General features: G+C 37.8%; 1 protein-coding gene across 1 annotated transcript in view; it reads right to left on the bottom strand.

Annotated features, from left to right (window-relative positions):
- SLC9A9 (solute carrier family 9 member A9) overlaps positions 1 to 22,860 on the bottom strand; it is a 537,568-nt gene that overhangs the window by 391,334 nt on the left and 123,374 nt on the right. The window contains exon 5 of the mRNA XM_069473135.1: positions 13,165 to 13,280. Within this exon, the coding sequence (XP_069329236.1) occupies positions 13,165 to 13,280 (116 nt within the window). The remainder of the gene's footprint in view (positions 1 to 13,164; positions 13,281 to 22,860) is intronic.

Genomic DNA, 22,860 nt, shown 5'->3' with positions numbered 1-22,860 from the left:
CAAGAAAGATCCATGAATGTAAAACTACTCAAGAGCTAAAGATCAAATTCCAGATACCACAATGGCCCAGGAGAGAAAAGATCACAATGAAGTTCTACCCAACAAGCTGAACAAAAAACTGTCTCATTTATCAGTTTTCTCAATAAATGTGAATGGCTTGAATTCCCCGCTCAAGAGACATAGACAGGCCCAATGGATAAAAAAACACAATCCATGTATCTGCTGTCTTCAAGAAACTCACCTAACCTGCAAAGATGCATTTAGACTGAAAATAAAAGGATGGAAATCGATATTACAAGCAAATGGTAACCAAAAGAAAGCTGGTGTGGCAATCTTAATTTCCAATAACTTAGCTTTCAAACCAACAAAAATAATAAAAGACAAAGATGGCTACTACATACTGATTAAAGGCACATTTCAACAAGAAGCCATGACTATACTCAATATATATGCACCCAACCTAGGTGCACCTAGATTCATAAAGCAAACCCTACTAGATCTGAACCAAATGATAGATAATAATACTGTAATAGCTGGAGACTTTAACACCCCACTGACAGTACAGGACAGATCCTCTAAACAGAAAATAAACAAAGACATAATGGACCTAAATAGAATGCTAGAACAAATGGGCATGGTTGACATCTATAGGACATTCTACCCAAAGTCCACAGAATATACATTCTTCTCATCAGCTCACGGGACATTCTCTAAGATTGACCATGTCCTAGGACATAAATCATGTCTTCAAAAATTCAAAAAAATAGAAATTATATCATGCATCTTCTCAGATCACAGCGGAATAAAAGTAACAATGATCACAAACAGAAACCCTCACTCTTACTCAAAGTCATGGAAGCTAAATAACTTTCTCCTGAATAATTATTCTATAAAAAAAGAAATCAAGATGGAAATCAAAAATTTCTTTGAATTAAATGACAATGGAGGCCGGGCGCGGTGGCTCACGCCTGTAATACTGGCACTCTGGGAGGCCGAGGCAGGTGGATTGCTCGGGGTCAGGAGTTCGAGACCAGCCTGAGCGAGACCCCGTCTCTACTAAAAATAGAAACACATTATATGGACACCTAAAAAAAATCTATATAGAAAAAATTAGCCGAGCATAGTGGCGCATGCCTGTAGTCCCAGCTACTCGGGAGGCTGAGGCAGTAGGATCGCTTGAGCCCAGGAGTTTGAGGTTGCTGTGAGCTAAGCTGACGCCACGGCACTCACTCTAGCCTGGGCAACAAAGTGAGACTCTGTCTCAACAAAAAAAAAAAAAAAAAAAAAAAAAAAAAAAAAAAAAATGACAATGGAGATACAACTTATCAAAATCTATGGGATGCAGCTAAAGCAGTCCTGAGAGGAAAATTCATATCCATAAATGCCTATATCAAAAAGACAGAAAACATGCAAATAGACAACATAACAAATAGACTCAAAGAGCTGGAGAAAGAAGAACAGAACGATCCCAAACCCAGCAGAAGGCGAGAAATTACTAAGATCAAATCAGAATTAAATGAAAAGGACAACAAAGAAACTATAAGGGAAATGAATAAAACAAAAAGTTGGTTCTTTGAAAAGATAAACAAAATAGACACACCCCTGGCTAGACTAACCAAGGGCACAAAACTAAAATCTCTAATAACCTCCATTAGGAACATGAAAGGAGAAATCACAACCGATGCTACAGAGATACAAGATATCATCTATGAATTCTACAAAAATCTTTATGCACACAAACTGGAGAATGTGGAGGAAATGGACAAATTTTTAGAAACACATAGTTTTCCCAGGCTCAACCAGGAAGAAATAGAGTACCTGAACAGACCAATATCAAGAACTGAAATCGAAACAGCAATAAAAAACCTTCCCAAAAAGAAAAGCCCTGGTCCAGATGGGTTCACACCTGAATTTTACCATACATACAAAGAAGAACTGGTGCCCATCCTACATAAACTATTCTCCAATATTGAGAAGGATGGAATTCTCCCCAACACGTTCTACCAAGCCAATATAACATTGATCCCAAAACCTGGAAAGGACGCAACAAAAATAGAGAACTACAGACCAATTTCCCTCATGAATATAGATGCAAAAATTTTCAATAAAATACTAGCAAATCGAATCCAAGTACTTATCAAAAAAGTAATCCACCACGACCAAGTGGGCTTCATCCCAGAGATGCAGGGGTGGTTCAACATACGTAAATCTATAAATGTAATTCACCACATAAATAGAACCAAAAACAAAAACCATATCATACTCTCATTAGATGCAGAAAAAGCATTTGACAAAATTCAACACCCTTTTATGATAAAAATGCTTAACAAAATAGGCATTGATGGAACCTACCTAAAAATGATATGAGCCATATATGATAAACCCACAGCCAACATCATACTGAATGGGGAAAAACTGAAAGCACTCCCATGTAGAACTGGAACCAGACAGGGCTGCCCATTGTCTCCATTACTTTTCAACATAGTATTGGAAGTCCTTGCGAGAGCTATCAGGCAAGAGAGCAGAATCAAGGGAGTCCAAATAGGGAAGGAAGAGATCAAACTCTCACTTTTTGCTGATGATATGATGTTATATCTGGAAAACCCCCAGGATTCAACCAAGAGACTCCTGGAATTGATTAACGAATACAGCAAAGTCTCAGGCTACAAAATTAATATACACAAATCAGAGGCATTTATATATGCCAATAACAGTCAATCGGAAAACCAAATTAAAAACTCAATACCCTTCAAAATAGCAACAAAGAAAATAAAATATCTAGGTATATATCTAACTAAAGAGGTAAAGGACCTCTACAAGGAAAACTATGAAACACTGAGAAAAGAAATAGCAGAACTTGCAAATAGATGGAAAAATATACCATGCTCGTGGATCGGAAGAATCAACATTGTTAAAATGTCTATACTACCCAAAGTGATCTACAGATTCAATGCAATCCCTATTAAATTACCAACATCATTCTTTACAGATGTAGAGAAAATAATTATACACTTTGTATGGAATCAAAGAAGACCCCATATAGCAAAAGCAATTTTAAGCAACAAAAACAAAATGGGAGGTATTAATTTGCCAGACCTCAAACTATACTACAAGGCCGTGGTTCTTAAAACAGCCTGGTATTGGCACAAGTGCAGGGACATAGACCAGTGGAACACAACAGAAAATCCAAATATAGAACCATCCTCATATAGTCACCTAATTTTTGACAAAGCAGGAAAGAATATACTCTGGGGACAAGAATCCCTATTCAATAAATGGTGCTGGGAGAATTGGTTAGCCACTTGTAGAAGACTGAAACAGGACCCACAGCTTTCACCTCTCACAAAAATCAAATCACGGTGGATAACAGACCTAAACCTTAGGCATGATACAATCAGAATTCTAGAAGAAAATGTAGGAAAGACTCTTACAGACATTGGCCTAGGCAAAGAATTTATGAAGAAGACCGCCAAGGCAATCACAGCAGCAACAAAAATAAATGAATGGGACATGATTAAATTAAAAAGCTTCTAGGCCGGGCGCGGTGGCTCACGCCTGTAATCCTAGCACTCTGGGAGGCCGAGGTGGGCGGATCGTTTGAGCTCAGGAGTTCGAGACCAGCCTGAGCAAGAGCGAGACCCCACCTCTACTAAAAATAGAAAGAAATTATATGGACAGCTAAAAATATATATAGAAAAAATTAGCCGGGCATGGTGGCGCATGCCTGTAGTCCCAGCTACTCGGGAGGCTGAGACAGGAGGATCGCTTGAGCTCAGGAGTTTGAGGTTTCTGTGAGCTAGGCTGACGCCACGGCACTCACTCTAGCCTGGACAACAGAGTGAGACTCTGTGTCAAAAAAAAAAAAAAAAAAAAAGCTTCTGCACAGCCAAAGAAACAGTCAAGAGAATAAACAGACCACCTACAGAATGGGAAAAAATTTTTGCATACTATACATCAGATAAAGGACTGATAACAAGAATCTATTTAGAACTCAGGAAAATCAGCAAGAAAAAAATCAAGCAACCCTATCAAAAAGTGGGCAAATGACATGAATAGAAACTTCTCGAAAGAAGATATAAGAATGGCTAACAAACATATGAAAAAATGTTCAACATCCCTAATCATCAGAGAAATGCAAATCAAACCCACAATGAGATATCACTTAACTCCAATGAGAATGGCCTTTATCAAAAAAACCCAAAACAACACATGTTGGCGTGGGTGTGGAGAGACAGGAACACTAATACACTGCTGGTGGGATTGCAAACTAGTGCAACCCCTGTAGAAAGCATTATGGAGGTATCTTAAACAGATTCAAGTAGACCTGCCATTTGACCCAGCAATCCCATTACTGGGAATATACCCAAAGGAAAAAAGGTCATTCTGTAACAAAGACACATGTACTCGAATGTTTATAGCAGCACAATTCACAATAGCAAAGATGTGGAAACAACCCAAGTGCCCATCAATACATGATTGGATTAGTAAGCTGTGGTATATGTATACCATGGAATATTACTCAGCTATAAGGAATGATGAAGATACGACATCTCTATGGTTCTCCTGGAGAGAGTTGGAACCCATTATATTAAGTGAAGTATCCCAAGAATGGAAAAACAAGCATCACATGTACTCACCAGAAAATTGGTTTCCCTGATCATCACCTAAATACAAATCTGGGAACGACACCAATTGGATGTCAGACTGAGGTGGGGGGTGGGGGAGGGGATGGGGGTATGCCTACACAATGAGCGCATTGCGCACCGTTTGGGGAGTGGTAACACTTGAAGGTGCTGACTTGGGAAGGGGGGGTGGGGAAGGGAGGGATATATACCTACACGATGGGTGCAACACGCATGACCTGGGGAACAGACACGCCTGGAGCTCTGACTTGGGGGGAAAGGCGGTACAGGAGCAACGTATGTAACCTGCAATTCTGTATCCCCCATAACAAGATGAAATAAAAAAAAAAAAAAAAAAAAAAGGGACACAAAGCTCGGAACAAAAAAATTCTGAGAAATTGTTTACTGAAGACATTAGGCATATAGTTTATGTTTGGGATAGAAAGAACATGAACCTTCTTTTGTTTTTATTATTATAATTGTTCTTGGTCTTTTTTGTGATATGGCAAGATAAATGCAGGAAGTGGCCAGTATGTTGAAAAAGCATTGATTTGGTTATCAAAAGATTCCAGATACAATTTATATTAACTAGTTACACGATTTTGAGTTGTTCCCTTAACTTCTCTGAGATATCGTTTACTTATCTGTGAAACTGAACTAATATTCCTTGCCCTGATAACTGCTTGAGTTTATTGTAGAGATAAAGTGAGTGTGGAATGTGAAATAACTTTATACATTATAAATTGTTATAGAAAACAAAGCTTTGTATTTAGCGTGAATGCTAGTTTTCCTTTTGAATATCTGTTGTTGAAACTGGGAACCCAGATTAGTTATTTTATCAATAAAAATAGATGAAAGCAAAAAAAAAAATAAAAAATAAAAAAATAAAAAAATAAATTATATAGATATTTACTCTCTTTTCTCTTTGCTTCTGAAGGATGGGTGTAAATTAGTTTATGGGTTATTATGCATTAGAGCAGAAAAATGGGACTATCAAAAGAGGCTTTAGAAAGAAAATTTCAGTCACATTAGTTCAAACTCATAAAAATAAATTGCCTGTATTTCACCACATGGCATAATCTATGCAGTGCATTGTATCTGTACTAAATACTTATTGTGGTATATGTATGAAGGATCACATTTTTGGCTTCCAACAGTTTAATTTCTCTATTGCTCTATAGCAATGCTGTTCAATAAAAATACAATGCAAGCCACATATATAATATTAAATTTTCTAGTAGTCATATTAAAAAATTAAAAAGAAAATAGGTGAAATTAATTTTAATAGTATATTTTAACTCAATATTAAATGAATATTAAAATTTCAACATGTAATTAATACTGCATAAAATTATTAATGAGATATTTTACTCTTTTCATATTAAGTCTTTGAAATCTAGGATGTATTTACACTTGCAGCACATATCAATTTGGAGAAGTCATATTTCAAATGTTCAATAGCCATATGTATCTCGTAACTACCATATTGGACAGAACAACTCTAGATTGTGCCCTACCTATCTGATGTTACCTAAATCATGACACCTCAGATTAGTTCTCTAGGGAGAAAATTGAACAAGTCTATGAAGTAAGAATTATCTTCTAGTTTTGAATACTGGTTTAATACTTCTGGAGTTCAAAATAGTGCAGCTGTATTTGAGTCTCCATGCAGCTGCACCATATACAATGAAGACATTTTAATCCAAATAGGAAGCAGGGAAATTGATGAAGTGAGAAAATGCACAAACACATGTGCCTGAGTGAATGGTTTCCTGGAGACCTTGGAGGAAGTGTCAGTTCTGTAAATACCAGGATGAGTTTCTGGCATCTTCTGGGTGATTATTTAATGCTTGATGTAATGTGCTGAGTTCTTCCTTTTCCCAAAGGAAGCTACTATTTTGAACATCTTCCAACCAAGAAAAATCACCCTGTTACAACTGCTTCTACAAGTCTGCAAACCATAGCTTGGCATGCTCTGGAAAATGTTCAGCCCCTAACCACCAGGTAAACAGGGAGAAAGAAATATTTGCTAAATGGCTGGACAAGAAGAAAGACATATATGTTTGTTTTAGTGGATATATCTTTTTTTAGGGGACAGAAACCAATATTGCCACTCAGCTATGTGCTGGGAGTCCCACTCTCATCTTGAGTCACTGTCCCTCCCTGGGCCATGAGGCACCGTATCCCTGAGGGTGACCTGGCATACTCAACTGCTCCACATTTTGCATATTTGGGAAGAGATCCCCTTTCACACTCCACACTTTGCTCTGGCAGTTTCTTCCTCAAACATATTAATTAATTAATTTAACAGGTATTTATTAAAAGCCTACTGTTCTAGATATGAGAACTATAAGACTGAAAAGACAGGAAAAAATCCAGAATAATAGAAAAGGATATCCTCCCACATAGGGAACAAAGAAATAAGCATATCAATAAATAGTAGATCAACAGTGATCAGTGATGTGGAGGAAAGTAAGACAAGGAAAGAGATGGATGGAAAGCACTATGATTTGGGGGTGACTTGTAGAGGGAGGGGGTGCAATTTTTTATATGATGGGCAAGAAAAGGTCTCATTGAGGTGACATTTTAGCGAAGACCTGAAGAAGGGGAGGGGGCAGTTCTGTTTAAGGCACACAGGTATGCTGGAATCCCCAGGTAGCTTTACACACCTTAAAGACCTCCCTCTTTCCTCACTAACCCATATAAAAGCATATTTCAGACCTATTAATCAAAATCATTACCTTGTATAGTTTACATTTACCAAACTGGGACCCAAGTTGAACTGAGGCCCTCCTGAAAGAGACAGGACGATAGTTTGAGGTCAGAGAGCCCCTTGACAGGGTTTGGCCATTTGCAAATGAGGTTTGTTAACTAAATCATCTATTTCTAGTTGTTAGGGCTTCTGCTCTCTTGCATTTTGTTTCTTTTCTCTCTCTGCCCCACCCTCTGATTCTCCCTTTTCTGTAAGTCTCTGCAGAAGAGCTGGCTCATTGCTTGAGCGCTCTCTGCACTTCTCTCTCCCCTTACACGGCCATTTACCACGCACTGTCTCTTTGGGGGCTCTGCCCTTAATTACCCGCTCATTGCTAAGTGCTGCTGATGACCTTCACATCATCAGCAAGATCCTCATCAGTAAGGAAACGAGGAAATAAAATTAATCAAATTATAGTCAAATCATCCTAACTAGAGCTAAATGAAAAATTGGCTGAGGAACAGTCTGAAACATGCAGGGAGAATTAGATTTAAGTCTAAATGTGTATCTATAGAAGATAAATATGAATAGATAATAACACCTAGCTAAGATTTAGCTAAGGCTAAATGGGAAAGAATTAATTTTAAAAAGGCCAAGAAATATCAGACCTGGAGAGCATAGGTTCTCTTTCATAAATTAGTGAGTCATGATAATTTGGGCAATAAATGAATAATTGTGGGGTAAGATTAACTAGGTGTTTTAAGGTTGTTGAAGATCTTAAATTGCACCAATTTAGCAGAGAGTGGGTTCAGCATGTTTTAATATAACAATTAACTCCCAGTAAAAGAAGGGCATTGAAGTGTTCATGTTCATGTGCAGGTTTCTACTATTCGAGATCATCTCTAGCATTTGTTGAGTTGGGGTCAGAACCCCAGACTGTCTGGGTGGCAGGCTTTGGGTTGACTTTTACTTTCTTTAAAACAAAAGCTTGCTTTAAAATAAAAACTAATCTCACAGAAACAAGAAGCATGGAACATTAGAGCTGGAAGGACATTAGAGCTCTAGTTAAAACTTTTCATTTTACAGATGAAGAGTCAGTTTCTTCATCTGTAAAATAAAGGAGTTAAAAGAGATGAGAGTGAGTATCTTCCACTTCCAAGAACCCATAAAATCTAGAGAGGCTAAGTGGTTGTCCAAAGTTGCACAGCTGGCCCGTGCCAGACTTGGAAAGTGGACCTGGGTCCAAGTATTCTCTTTATGGTTGTGAGCCAATTTTGTATTTAAAAAATTCAATCAGCTCAGTTGTTTGACACAATGCAGATAAATAACCATCTTACTGAGTTGGATTTTTTTTTCTCATTTCAATCAGTTTTCTTGTGTAGTGTAAACATAACCTCAGGGATATCAGCAGCCACAGAAGGAGTAAAGCTTGAACACAACTCAATTGTGTTTAGAGCCAGCTGAGTCACTCAATAGAATACACAACAAACTTAGCCTTCAGCATTGGGACAAGGAAATAATGGATGCTGTGCTTTTCAACTTGCAGAGTTGTGCAAAGGTGACCTGAAACGAGACTTAACCCTGAAAGACGAATGCCCATGTATGGCAGAAGAGAACAAACTTAACTAATGACAAATCAACTAATGAGATACAAATACTTTGTCCTGATTCCATGCTTCCAGAGGCTGCCCAGAGACTTCTGCATTTCCCTAGGGCTGTGTGAACCTAAGGTAAAATCTTCTAGCAATGACATAGTGGCCAGATCATCCCTCACCCTGGGGACAGAGCAATCTATCCCTGCATACCAGGCTGGGGCTCTAATCTACACCATGGGTTCCACACCTGAGACGCACTTTCAGTTCATTCTCTTCCATTATATATTTATTTATTTGTTTTTATTTATTTATTGAGACAGAGTCTCACTCTGTTGCCCGGGCTAGAGTGCTGTGGCATCACCCTAGCTCACGGCAACCTCAAACTCCTGGGCTCAAGTGATCCTCCTGCCTCAGCCTCCCAAGTAGCTGGGACTACAGGCATGTGCCACCATGCCTGGCTAACTTTTTTCTATATATTTTTAGTTGTCCAAATCATTTCTTTCTATTTTTAGTAGAGATGGGGTCTCGCTCTTGCTCAGGCTGATCTCGAATTCCTGAGCTCAAACAATCCACCCGCCTCGGCCTCCCAGAGTGCTAGGATTCCAGGCGTGAGCACCGCGCCCGGCCTTCTTCCATTATATATTAATCCCCCAAACCATAAGCAAAATAAAACATGACAAACTAAGGAAAATATTTGTGACTTACAGTACAAATAATTAATATCTGTAATATATTAAGGGCTTCTAAAATTTGAAATGTAAAAGACCAACAACTCTACTGGAAAGAACACCTTATAAATAGTTGGTTTTAAAAAAATTCATATGTCCCCTAAACTTATGAACAAATGTTCAACTTATAATAAGAGAAGTGCTAAGTCAAACCACAGGGACATATAAATCTTCACCTATCATGAGGATAAAAGCCCCAAATTTTGATAGCCTACGGCATTGGTAAGACTGTGAAGAACAGGTACTGGTATGAATGCAAAATGGTACAAACTTTATGAAGAGAAATTTGGTGTCTAAGAAAATTACAAATGCATTTACCTTTATCTGTTTCTAGAAATCTTTCCCAAAGAAACACTGGAAAAATGTGAAAAGCTATTAATTTCAAGTGTATTAATTTCAACACCATTCATAATTGCAAAAGACAATAAAGAACCTAAATGTCCATTAATAGAGGACTAGTTGAATAAACTATGAAGTATTCTGCAGCTGATAAGGAGAATGACAAAGATCTGTATATGTTGCTATGAAGTAATCTCCAAAATACTGTTAATCAAATAGAAGCAAGGTGAAAAACCATGTGTATAGTAGCACATAGAATATGCGCATGTGTTTATATTTGCCTAAATTTAAAAATAGAAGGGTAAGCTAAAATCTAACCAAAATGATTGGAAATTAGGGTAGTGGGGATAGGGATGGAAGTTACATTTCTACTGTTTTGTTTTGTGGTTTTCATTTTGGAATCCTGTAGATATTTAATCTAATTTTAAAACAAAAATTAAAGGCAAAATAAACAAATGAATATTATTCTATATTGACTTGTGGCTTAACCATACAGAGGAATTATTTCAAGTGATTTTAAAACAGAGTAATTTTTAACTGTGTATCACTAGTGGGATATATCCAAAGGTTAACAATGACCACAATGAAATCCTAAGCAATTTTCAATTATCATATTTTTATGAATAATATGTGTATTATGATTTTCAAATCATCATAAGCAAGTAAGAGATTTAATTTAAGCAAGTAAGAGTATATTAATGTGTTGGAAAAAGAAAAGTAGGCAGAAGAAAAATGAAAATAAAATTTCAAAGCTGTTATGTAAAATTCCTATAATACAAAATTTTAACTGAAAAATATCAATATGAATATGAAAATATAACATGATATAATTTCTCCTTAAAGACAAAGGTCTAGAAACAATGACCAATCTAGCAGCAATGTAAACTCTTAGTGCTCAGATTGTGGTCTCTAAATAAATTTCACTCTTAGAAAGAACAAAGGCTTCTTGAAGAAGTTGCTGATTCCAAATCATGATGCCGGAAATATACAATATAAAGGTGGAATATCTAGTCCTACACAAAAGCAAGAAACCTATCAAAAACTACTAGAATCATAGCAAAAGTATATAGGAGAAACTTGAAGAGGCTCCCATTTGCCAAATATAGAATATTTTGATCATCTAAAAGAATAATGACAACACTAGATTGAAATATATCAACTATGTAAAAATCCATTGTGTTCATAATGATACTTTTTAAAAAGCCCATTTCATTGGTAATACATGGAGGATGCTACACATTATTTTGAAAATTAGTAAATAAAGGCAAAGAATAGATCATTTTCCCTGTGTGTGGTTTTTTTTTTTTTTTTTTTGGTTGTTGAAATTATAACATCAGGTACTGCAATAATTAAACTTGCAAACTGCTTCCTTAAGGAGGGTACAAGATAATAAATGCAAAAGGTAGGATTGAATTAGCATACCATTAGTTTATAAGCTCCAGTAAATACTGGATTAAGCAATAACAACAGGTACTAATGCCATAAGGTAAAATAAGGAACTATTAAAATGTAGAGCTTTTCAAATTTTAATATACATTTGAATCGCTTAAATTCTAATCTCTGATTCACTAGGTCTGGGGTTGAGCATTTATAAAAAGTCAACCTACAGTGCCAATGCTGCTGGTCTGACGGCCATCCCAAGAAAGAGAAAAGCAGCCCCTGACATTCAAGACTGCCCTGATACTGTACACTGGGCCCTGGTCCTGCTGAACATAAACAACTTCACACAATGACATCAGGCAAGTTTACTCATGACCATGATGGATCAAGACAAAAACATTACTTCTATGTAATCATGCATAACACAAATAATGAACATTGTACAAACCACAAAATTGACCAAACATCCCCCTATCCTGGCTATTATGAGTGACCATTGCTTCTTTACCAAGAGTAGCTTTAGGCTCAACTGAGTCTTTCCTCCTTCCAAAGGAAACTTAACTAAGATGTCCAATTATGGAATTATTCCCACTTCCTGATGACATCTAATTCAGAGAAAATCCCTGATTCTTAAAACCTCCCTAAAATCACCAAACATAAACCCACCTCCTATATTAAGTCCTTTCTAACACCCACTGAGACGTCTCATGGTTCCCCATGGTGAGTATTCTCTCCCACTGCAACGTGTAATAAAATCATCTTGTTCAACTACAGGTGTGTTCAGGTGGTCTTTGCTGGAGTAGCAATTCAGTAATGGTATGGATCAGACTGACAGCCGAGTCACTAATCACAATTTGTCTCCCGATGTGATACAACAGAAGGCTCACAGCACCACCCTTAAAGTAATCTTGCCAAAAAAGTTGAACCCCAATCTGATTAAGCCTCTAGATCTAACCACGGAAGCATAAAGAACATTTTAAAGAACCATATTCAATTTAATCACAAGACAAATTACCTCTTTTTTCAAAAAAATAAATAAGAAAATAAAAAAATAGAGGAGAAACTTACAGATTAAAAGAGGCTCAACAGTCGTATAAATCAATTGTAATGTGTAGCCCTTGTTTGGATCCTGATTTGTACAAACAATTATACAAACTAATAATGATAACAATAATGGGACTATTTGAACAGTGACTAAATCTTTGATATTATTAAATAATGATAATATTTTTAGGTTTGATAATGGCAATGATCATTTTTCAAAATATTTACAAATCAGATGATATGATGTCTGGGATTTGCTTTAACATAATCCAGTTATGCTGAGAGAAAATGTGTGTTTGCAGAAGGGGTATAGGTAAAAAGATTGGCCACATTTGATAATTGTTGAAGGGCAATTCTTTTTACTATTCTCCCTACTTTGGATATATTTGAAAAGTTCCATAGTAAACAATTTTTAAAGCTATTTTAGGTCATTTAATTCAATAGATCATTTTCAAAAGAAGATAGGACATGTTTAATGGAGAAAAATTAAGAACTGTAGCTCCAAATGGCTACCTGTTCTAGAGTAATAAACTGCAATGGTTTTAAAGAGTCTCTCTCACTACTGTGATTGCTTTCTGACCAATTTCTTAAGTGCTATTTGGATATTCACCTGTTTCTTTTTTATTACTAACAGATGTGTCAACTGCAAGTGAAGATGAATAAGGAATTATTATTACATAGACTTAGGTGATGGTCTTGGGAGAAACATTCAATTTAAATGTTTGAGTCTTTAAAAGAAGGAAACATATTATTTGAGCAAATACCTGGATCAGTAGCAGACATCAGTGAACCAAAAAATAAACAGTCAGTGAAATGAAAGTCTCCATTTTTCAACTGGCCAGCATGTATCATAGCCTTCACAAAACCATACGTAATTAACCTGTTGAAGAGAAAAATAAGATTTTCAAACATCAAGTTAAACTCCGTGTAAACCCATGCTGTCGTAACCAACATTCTAACGTGTATCATGCAAAAATTACCACTCTCCTGCCAACTCAGGCCATGCTAGCTCTCTGTGCACTATAATCTCTTTCCTATGAAAGACACTTTTACCAAATATCACAATTCATTCACCTGGCAAAAGGTAGCAGAACACTTTATAGTATATTTCAATGAAAACAAGATAAATCTCAAGGATATAAAAAATAATCCATCAAATGTGGCACAGCAAATCATGCCCACAAATACAGTAACTGTGTTGACATCTGTAAATGGATTGCTTTTCAGTTTTCCTTGTTTTATCTGCTATCGGTGTCTGAAAAGAGTTCAAATTTTAAGTCTGTCACTGTGATGAGAAGGAAATTGGCCACTTGCAGGGCACTTAGTCATTTTCGATAGATGAGACTCCACTACTGTTGGTGTCAGAACACTTCCACACTAGGTAGAGAATCACTGTTAGGTTAGAGCCTGTGTAACTTCAATTCACTGTTGAAAATGAATACAGAAATGGTTGTGTTTTTGATCTTTCAAGGAAAGGTTTTATAACCTTACTATCCCTACATCATAGAATGCAAATTGTCTATTTTCGATATCATTTGCCATTCTGCAGGTCTTAATTTTTAATTTGTATTATTTAATTGACTGATTGATTTTGCTAAAATCCCAGTAGAGGAAATACAGAGATTAGTGAACTGGACAACAGTATAATTTAAGAACTGTAAGAATCTTTAGAAACTATAGATCATCAAACCAATGGATGTTTAAATATTAATACTTAAATGCATTTAAAGTTAATTTTTTGAAAAATGTTCTGAGGTCACTAGCATGGTTAAAGAGCCTAAAAATCAGATATTAGAAATTATAATGTCAACAAGAATGCAGACATTTCAAATTCTATTAAGAAAAATTTCTATGAGAGAATCTTTCAGACATACCTGCATTTAAATTCAGGCTCTGCCATTTACTGGCTATATGATTTTAGGGTATTACTAAAACTTTCTGAACCTCAATATTTTTATTCACGAAGTAGGGATAATAATAGTAGCCCATAGAGTTGTTTTATGAATTAACTGAAATAATATATATTTAGTGTGCAGCACATAGTAACTTCTCAATGAGTTCACTGAGGCTAATAATAATGATCAAAATAGCAAGTAGCATTTACTTACGACTTTTACTTCTTCACATATTTTAACTCATTTAATCTATATACTACCCTATAAGGTAAGTACTGCTATTTGTATTTTTGAATGAGAAACACATTGTGATTAAGTAATTTGCTTAAGGTGACACAGCTAGTAAGTTATAAAGCCCAGATTTGAATTGAGAGCATCTGGCTCCAGAGCCTGGACTTTTAACCACCATACTATTGTTGCCCAGATCATCAGTTCTATATTTTGTGTGATATCTCATATAATATACTTTCAGCGACCACATGGGTAGTTGTTCTAAGTAGTCAAGAGGGGCAGCAATGCAATATACCTGTGAACTGGGAAGGAATACTATTCTCTGAGTTGAACTATTAAGCCAATCCACCATGGGTTAGAGCACAGAGGCTCAACATTGCTTTCAGAGTGTGGATTCTAGCATCTTAACCAGGCTGAAGGTATTAAATATCTGAAAGTCTGTGTCAGTGGGACACAGCAGAGGGAGGTGGGAAGAGGCAAGTGCAAGAGGCTTCATTCATGGCAGCTCATCCACGCTTACCCAGGGAAGGACACATTGCCAGCTATCAGACATGCAGTCACTTGACAGGTATAGGGTAGCATCATTCAACTTATTTTTTCATTCAACAGATATTTTTTATTGAACCCCTACTATGTGTCAGGCTCTGTGTTAAATGCTTAAGATATATCAGTGAACAAAGATCCCTACCCTCGTGTAGCATGCAGTTTAGCAGGATAGATAGCAATCAAAAATAATTAGAATTTAAATTATATCTGTTATCCACATCACTCTCTGAATTGGAATCTTCAAGTCTGATCAATACTGGGGCATTATGGACAGTCGTGGTGTTACCAGAGAAATGCTCCTCGATACTCATCCCTCAGCCTTTTCTGGTGTTAGTCCAACTTCAGTATGGTCCTTTCTCATTTGAACTACACTTACAATGTCGAACATCAATGGGCTCCGGAATCAATATAAACTTTATGATCTGTGATGATATTTCTGAATTCTATACCCATTAGTTAATTTTACAGGCTCTGAGGCTCAGAATTAAAATGACTTGCTCAATTTTGTGTAGAAGCCATTAAATTGAATAATATAAAAAATATGTATATATACCACCCAGACTTGGCAGGGTTATGTGGAAACTAGAAACCTCATATACTATTGTTGGAAATGAAATTAAAGTCCTCTGGAAGCCAACTGGCAGTTTATCTCAAAAGTATTAATTTTTAAAAATATTCTATAGCTTATTAAATGGTTTCCTATAAATTTATACCAAGAAATTAATCAAATATGTATCAAAAGGTATATATTTAGGTTACTTCAGGTCACTTTTATAGTAGTGGAAAATTCAAAGCAAACTACATGTCCAATGAATAAATAGAACATACATATGAGGGACTAAAACGCAACCATTAAAACTATATGTAAGAATATATATTGGGCACAAAGAAGTAAATTAATAAAACAAATTATCAAGTGATACACAGAATAAATTATACGTGGCACAGAAAAATAAATTATTAAAACAAAATAATGGCAATTTCTAATTTTATAAAAAGTGAATATACTTAGGCATATATATGAATAGAAAAAAACTAGAAACATATAGTCCAATGTTCATGTTAATAGTGGATATATCATTGAATTAAATGATGTTTTTGCTTTTCTGCATTCTTCCAGTTCTTTTAAAATAGCAGCCATAATAAACAATATACATTAGAGAGTGTTAATATGAACACAATAGACATTTATTGTGTCATTTAATCATAATCCTGAGTTAAGTACTATATCCTTTTTTAGAAATGAGAAAATTAGGACCCAGAGATGTTAAGTAACTTTTCTAAGGTCACAGACCTGATTTTGAATCCAGACAGTTGAACACCAAAGCCTACACACTTACCCACTGACTCTATGACTCTTTTGAATTCCCTTTGAAATCAGGAGAAATGGGCCATGTGTGTGGATGCACCAAAACACACAAACACACATGCAGTTTGCTTTCTTTAAAAAAAGAATGTAAATGACTTATTACTCCGAATCAACTCCTGGACCTAAATTAACTACAATTCCAGTCGCTTCCTTGAAATAATAAAAATAAAAATAAAAAAGCTCAGGCTAGTACAAGCTCATTATGGTCATTGTGCTATTACTAATGTAACAGTGGTCATTATCACTGCTAATTATAATAAGCCAATAATTACTCTGCATCTACTATATGTCAGACATGCTTATAAATGGTAGCTATTGTCATTGTTGCTACATTATTATTAATAAAAAAGTTAGATAGAAATACATTAACTGAGAGGCTAAAAAATGAAGCTACCCATTAGCAGCCACCATATTCTCACAGAGCAATATATTCATTCTATTTGCACTTGACGACGGCATTTCAGATGGCTCAGGGTAGAGGACATATGTAGTTCGATGGGGAGAGGGAATTTCCCCATCAAGTACAGCGCATGCAGGGCCCTGAAGATGGCAAACCTGAGGGAGCTGTCCTCCAGGGGTCAGTCTGAGGTTAGGGACAGTTTGGGTTACAGGGCTGGGCAGAAGCAGAAACTGCCTCATAAAAAGCAAAAATCATTAATAATATTGATTTTTAACAAATAGCCAATTAGTGCTATTCTTTGAAAAACTGTGTTGGTGCTATGGAGAATATAAAGATAGAAATTCATGACCTGCCCTCAAAGAGTAGAGTCTCCCAGGATGGTAGTCATGTAACTCACTGGAATAGAAGTTGTTGGGTAAGAGGCAATTCGGGGCAATGCTCAACACACCCTTTATTGAGTGTTCATGATACACATACTGATTTTAAATTTCATGAGCTTGCTTCATACTATTAAAGCTCCACACCTAAAGCCATGTTGTAAAAATGTCTCAAAACAAAAAGCTTCCAAAGATTTATCATTTGGCTGATTTTTAAATATGCCATCTTAATCTTAGTATTTTAAAGAAAAAAATCCTTCCCCTCCTCCTCCTTTTTCTCCTCCTCCCCCTCTTCTTCTTTTTTAAAAATAGCCTTAAAAAATTATAAATAGATCACCAGAAAAAGCATTTTTTTTAATTATTAGGGATAAGCAAAGCCAGTTGTCAGTTTGGAGACAAAGCTGTGTGTACCAGTCACATTAACCGTCAGAAGAGCCACATCCCTGCCCATGGATGCACGTGAAACAGGCCACTACGTCAGCTTCCTCAGCAGTAGGAAAACCCAGGACCCACAGGTGCTGAAATCAATATGAAAGTTATGATCTGCACCTAAATTTCTGAATTCTATGCCTAAATGTTTTCCTTTGGATAGGTATCTTTCTCTATTTATTTGTTCATATTTTATGGATAGTTTCAATGCCACATTTTTTTCCCCGTGGCATTCATTCAAAGGCAATCCACCACTGGAGAACTCATAAATTCTTAGTTCTGGGCTGGATGAGATTGGGAAGGTCTAGCCAAATTCATTCATTCCTTCTCTCATGAATTTATTAATTTTGACACTCTCATTCATGTAATAAATAATTACTAACAAGCAACGTGCTCAACTCTTCTGAGATGTTTGGCTATGAGGGGGGCAGGTCTTTCTCCAGACAGAGGAGGAGGATCTGGGTGAGACTTGAGTTGGTTACAAAGAGGTAAGGAGATGCTGTGAAGAAGTTCATATTTCATGGGGTCCCCCAAACAGGAGTTACAAAATGATAATTCTGATTTATTAAGATTAGTGGTATGAGGTGGTGCATGTGACTTTGAGTGGTAGAATGACAAGGGTCTTAGAGGGTCCATAGGAGTGCATGTTTCCTACAGGAGTCAAAGAAGTGACTCTTAATATACTCTATGTATATTAAGCATTTGCTATCATGAAAGTCTTTACTAAGTCCTTTGAGAAATGCAAAGTTGAGTCAGACTCATGATTTCTGCCCTCAGGAAGGAGATAGGAGTCACATGGCAGAAAGTGCTAAGTGTTCTATGTGAGGTGCAGATCAAGTTCATAGGGGAGAAGCAGCTTTCTTTTACTTAAGGACTCAGGAAAGGCTCTGAAAGGAAGGTGGCATATTTGCTGAACCTGAAAGACACATCCAAGTAAGGGGACTGCCCACAATGTTCCATCCATATGTAGGATGTACCAGATTCCAATTTTTTTCCCCTAGACCGCAAAACCTTTCCTCCTGAAGGTGTTTTCTTCTTGAAACAGTACAAAATCTAATGGACAAATGAAATCTCTCCTCTGGCAATCCAGGGAACCATCACCATCTGCCACCCAAGTTCCCCCCCATGTGTAGTGCAGAGATGAAAGGGAGAGTGGCCTGTCCTCATGGAGTTGTGGCTCTACTTACATATTTTACCTTAGAGCCCAGTACGGGCTCTTCTGCCCCAAGGAATCTAAAGAGCCTGTGGAGCCCTGCTGTAGATGGAGTGGGTGCTCAGATCTTACAACGCCAGCTGGCCCTCTTGGTCTACTCCACCTCTCCCACTGGTCTCCAGACTTTGTTCCTTCTGTTTCATTAGAGGGTTATGGAGAGAAAGATGATGAGGGAGTCAGTTGGATGGCTTATGGGCATGTTAGAAGAAAATGAGGGGCCAGGTGAAGTCCACTCAGCTCTGCTATGGTGATGGTGAGCCCCTGTCCAGTTCCTATATCAGATATCTGGAACAAGGATCCACAAAGACTGCTGACTACCTGCCTTAATCCTCTCTCCTCTAAAAGAGGTGGAGGTAGACAGTCTTTAGAGGACAGGGACAATTGCATCTGATTTTTTTGTCCCTAATCTGAAAGAAGAGGTTGGTCAGGGAATGGGGTGGGGGCAGTAAGAAGGTGGGAACCAGGAGGAGGGGTTTCATTGTCAGGGGTGTGAGTGTGTTGACGTTGGGAAATTCTGTGCCAGGACATTCGACCACCCAAAAATTTTGTTTGTAAGGGCCATCACACAAACAACTGTACCACCCCAGTTCTCTCTGTCCAGGCCTCTTCTCTCTTCTTAGCTGTCTTATACCCTCTGGTTCTCAGGGCACTTACCTGGCATTGGAAGGGGGCTCACTGGTCCTAAGAATTTAAGAAGATTGTTATAAGAATAAAAATACATAGGGGAGAGGGAACAAACACTTATTGAGTACCTACTCTGTGCCAAGCACCATATTAGTGCATTTTATATATTTTTAAATCTTTACACACACACACATACACACACACCAGTTCAGCAGCCATTATGATTCTTATTTTATAAAGGGGGAAACCCAAGAAGTGATAGAAATGAGATTTAAACACACATTCCTTTTTACTATTTGATACTAAGTAGAAAATTTAAGATAGCTTTGCCTTGGTTTCCCAAATTCAAAAAGCCAATTATCATGTTCTTCGTTCCTTGTAGAATGTCTTTGACATATCACAGTGGGCCATTGTGGCCTAGAAGACATTCCTTTTAGATGTTTAGCTTGGCTGGAAGAAGATATGGAAAGCACCATGTCTTCTGTGATTTCCCATCAAGCCAATTCTATATCTGGCCTCCTGTGGGCCTAGTAGTGGCCATCACATTTTTTTTAAAGAATAGAATAGCCTGCAGACAGATGATTGTGACGACATACACTGTTCTTTAATCACAGCTGGGGTCCCTGGCTCCGGGACTTTGAGACACTTAGAACAAAGTTAAGTGAGTCCACTTCTATATACTCTGCTGCCCACTTGCCTGCCAACACAACACCTTCCTCGGCCTCGTCTGGAGGTTTCATTCGCCCTTGCATTTTGGTGTCAGAGTTCCTGCTGCTGCAGCAGCCTACACAGCTGTCTGCAGGGGATCATGCCTCCCTCTGTGAAGTGCTTCAAGGTTCTTAGAGGAAATGTAATATAAATCCCAGGCATGAATATGGAATGGGCATAAATCACAATGCTGACACACAGTAGGAGGTAGAGATCTACTCAGAGATGAACCACACATAGGTGAGAACCTGACGAGGCATCCTGATTGTGTGTCTATCATATCTACAATTGGGGAGCATGCCGGCCCATTCAAGTGTGAAAGGGGATCACTTCCAGGCCCTGCATTCAGGACAGAGCCCAACTCAGCTGCTCTCTGACCCACTTGAAGCTCACCCAGGAGAGAAGACGGAGAGAGCAATGAAGGCAGGAGAGAAGCAATGAAAGTAGCGTCAGACTCAGCCACATTCACTGAAGCCACCATGTACCCCAAATGACAATTGTCCTTGCAGAGCTGGCCAACCTGCACCAGCATCTTGGGAGGTCTGGACCCTAAAACATTCTGAGAAATCTCAGCTCCTCATCTTTCTCTACTCCCTGGGCATCCCGCCTTCTCCTCCTATCAGAAAACCATGCTTAGCTTAGTGCTCACTGGATCTAACCACTGCTTCTCACCTGGATCCCCCTTTCAACTGTGTCCTCAGTGTCTATCCTCTCACCTGATTTACAAAGCTCTTTCCTTTATTTCATCTAGGTCCTAAATTCTATCCACACATTCTTTGTATGCCCGTCTCACCTGACTAATTAGAAAAGAGACACCCTATCTGGGCTGTTCTGCCTTCTGTCCTTTCTGTTCCCTTCTCTGTTCCATGCACACATTGCTCAGGCTTGCTAGGTGACAAGGAGCTAAGGGGATGTGACTTCTGTCCTCTAGGAGCCCACAGCTTGGGAGGAAGGATAAGCAGCATGTGTAAGTAACTGATCACTAAGTAAAAAAATAACTAATTCTGTAAAAAAGCTAAAGCTCAAGTGATAAAGGGTTCAGAGGAGGGAAGGAGAACTATGGTCTGGGGAAGAACATGTTAGAGGTGAGTCTGTCCTAAAGGACAGATGGGATCAGACATGGGTTGTGGTGGGAGGAGAGTTGCTACAGGGAACTGTAACATGGGCCACCAAGACAAGTGAAGGGCAAACACACAGGTGTGGAGAGCAAAATTTGGGTAATATCGTTAGATGGATTCCTCCACTATGTGCTGCTTTATTGTCTAATTTAGTGGTCTCAAGTTCTGCTGCACATTAGAATCACATAGGAAGCTTCGAACATCGTGGGGCCCAGGCTGTACCCCCCAGATCAAGCAAATCAGAATCTCTATAGATGAGACTCAACCATAGGTATTTTTTAAAGTTCCTCCATTGTTTCAAAATGCAGCTGGGGTCCAGAGCAAGTGCTCTAAATCACCACTTCTTGTACTCTAATGTCCAGACCAAACACCTGTGGATCAGGAAGTGGGGCGGGGGCTGAGAATCTGCATTTCTAATAAAGTCCCAGGTGGGGATGTTGATCCTGTTCCCAGGCCACACTTTGAGTATGGAACTCTAAATGAGGACACTGTGAATTAAGCAAAATAGCTCAGCCATTAGTGTGCTCTGATGGTAATTTCCTTAAGGAACAGCACTTTGAATTCACAAATGGAGCTGCCTGAGATGCAATTAATGCAGGTCCACATATAGATAAGCACTCAATACTCACTGCTCAGTGACTTGGTCTCCCTGCTGATTTGTTGATGAGAAACAATGATTATTGAATAGCATTATTACTGAATAGCATGTGCAGATTCAAGGCACTGTTAACTCATGATTCCAATTTGGAGCTCCTCATAGAAAATGAAAAAAGTAGTGGTAGAGAGGGAGTGAAAGAATGTGTCACCACTAAAATGTAAAATGTAACAGACCTCCATCATCCCTTTGATCTGCAGCCTGAGAGAGACTTGTGTTCCCGTGCAGAGACCCACCTTCCCTGACAGTGGGGAAAGAGACTGAGGATTGTTCGGGTTTCATCACATCTGATGCATCTGATGCTGCTTACTGCAAAGCCCTCCCTACTTTTTTAAAAGTAGAAAAGAGAATCCTCAAGTTTTTCATTTTAATATTTAAAAAATCCTAGCATAAATTGCATGTTTATTTAGGGAATATGTGCTGGTTTAGTAAAACAACAGATTTCTTTGCTTTGGGATGAATTACATCAACTCAGAAGCTCTGACTGGCAGTGCAAACATGTAGATGTGTGTGTGTGCATACATATACATACATTTTACAGACACATATATACACACATACATTTATATACATACACACAATCCTTGTTTAATAACAAATAAGGAAGCTTTTGAGTCAAGAATATCTCAAAGTATAAAATGCACCCAGGAAAAACCAGCAAGAGAGGATCCTGCTGCCCTGTGTACTCACACCCAGGCCTTGGCCATGGCTTTTCACCTTTAAAAACACATGTATGACTGTGACTTCATTTACTCTCATCTTGCTGGGAGGTGGATAAAATCAAGACCATTATTCTCTTTTCATAAATGAAGTAACTGTCACAGGGACTTAGAGGCTTATCCACTGCCCCCTACAGCTTGTGCTCTGCCATTTTTCCTCAAGTATGAAATTGAAA

This window comes from Eulemur rufifrons, chromosome 7 (genome assembly GCF_041146395.1).
Source record: "Eulemur rufifrons isolate Redbay chromosome 7, OSU_ERuf_1, whole genome shotgun sequence".
NCBI classification, from domain to species: Eukaryota; Metazoa; Chordata; class Mammalia; order Primates; family Lemuridae; genus Eulemur; species Eulemur rufifrons.
The sequence above is the reverse complement of the archived record's forward strand: the minus strand, read 5'-3'. Positions and strand labels throughout refer to the sequence as shown.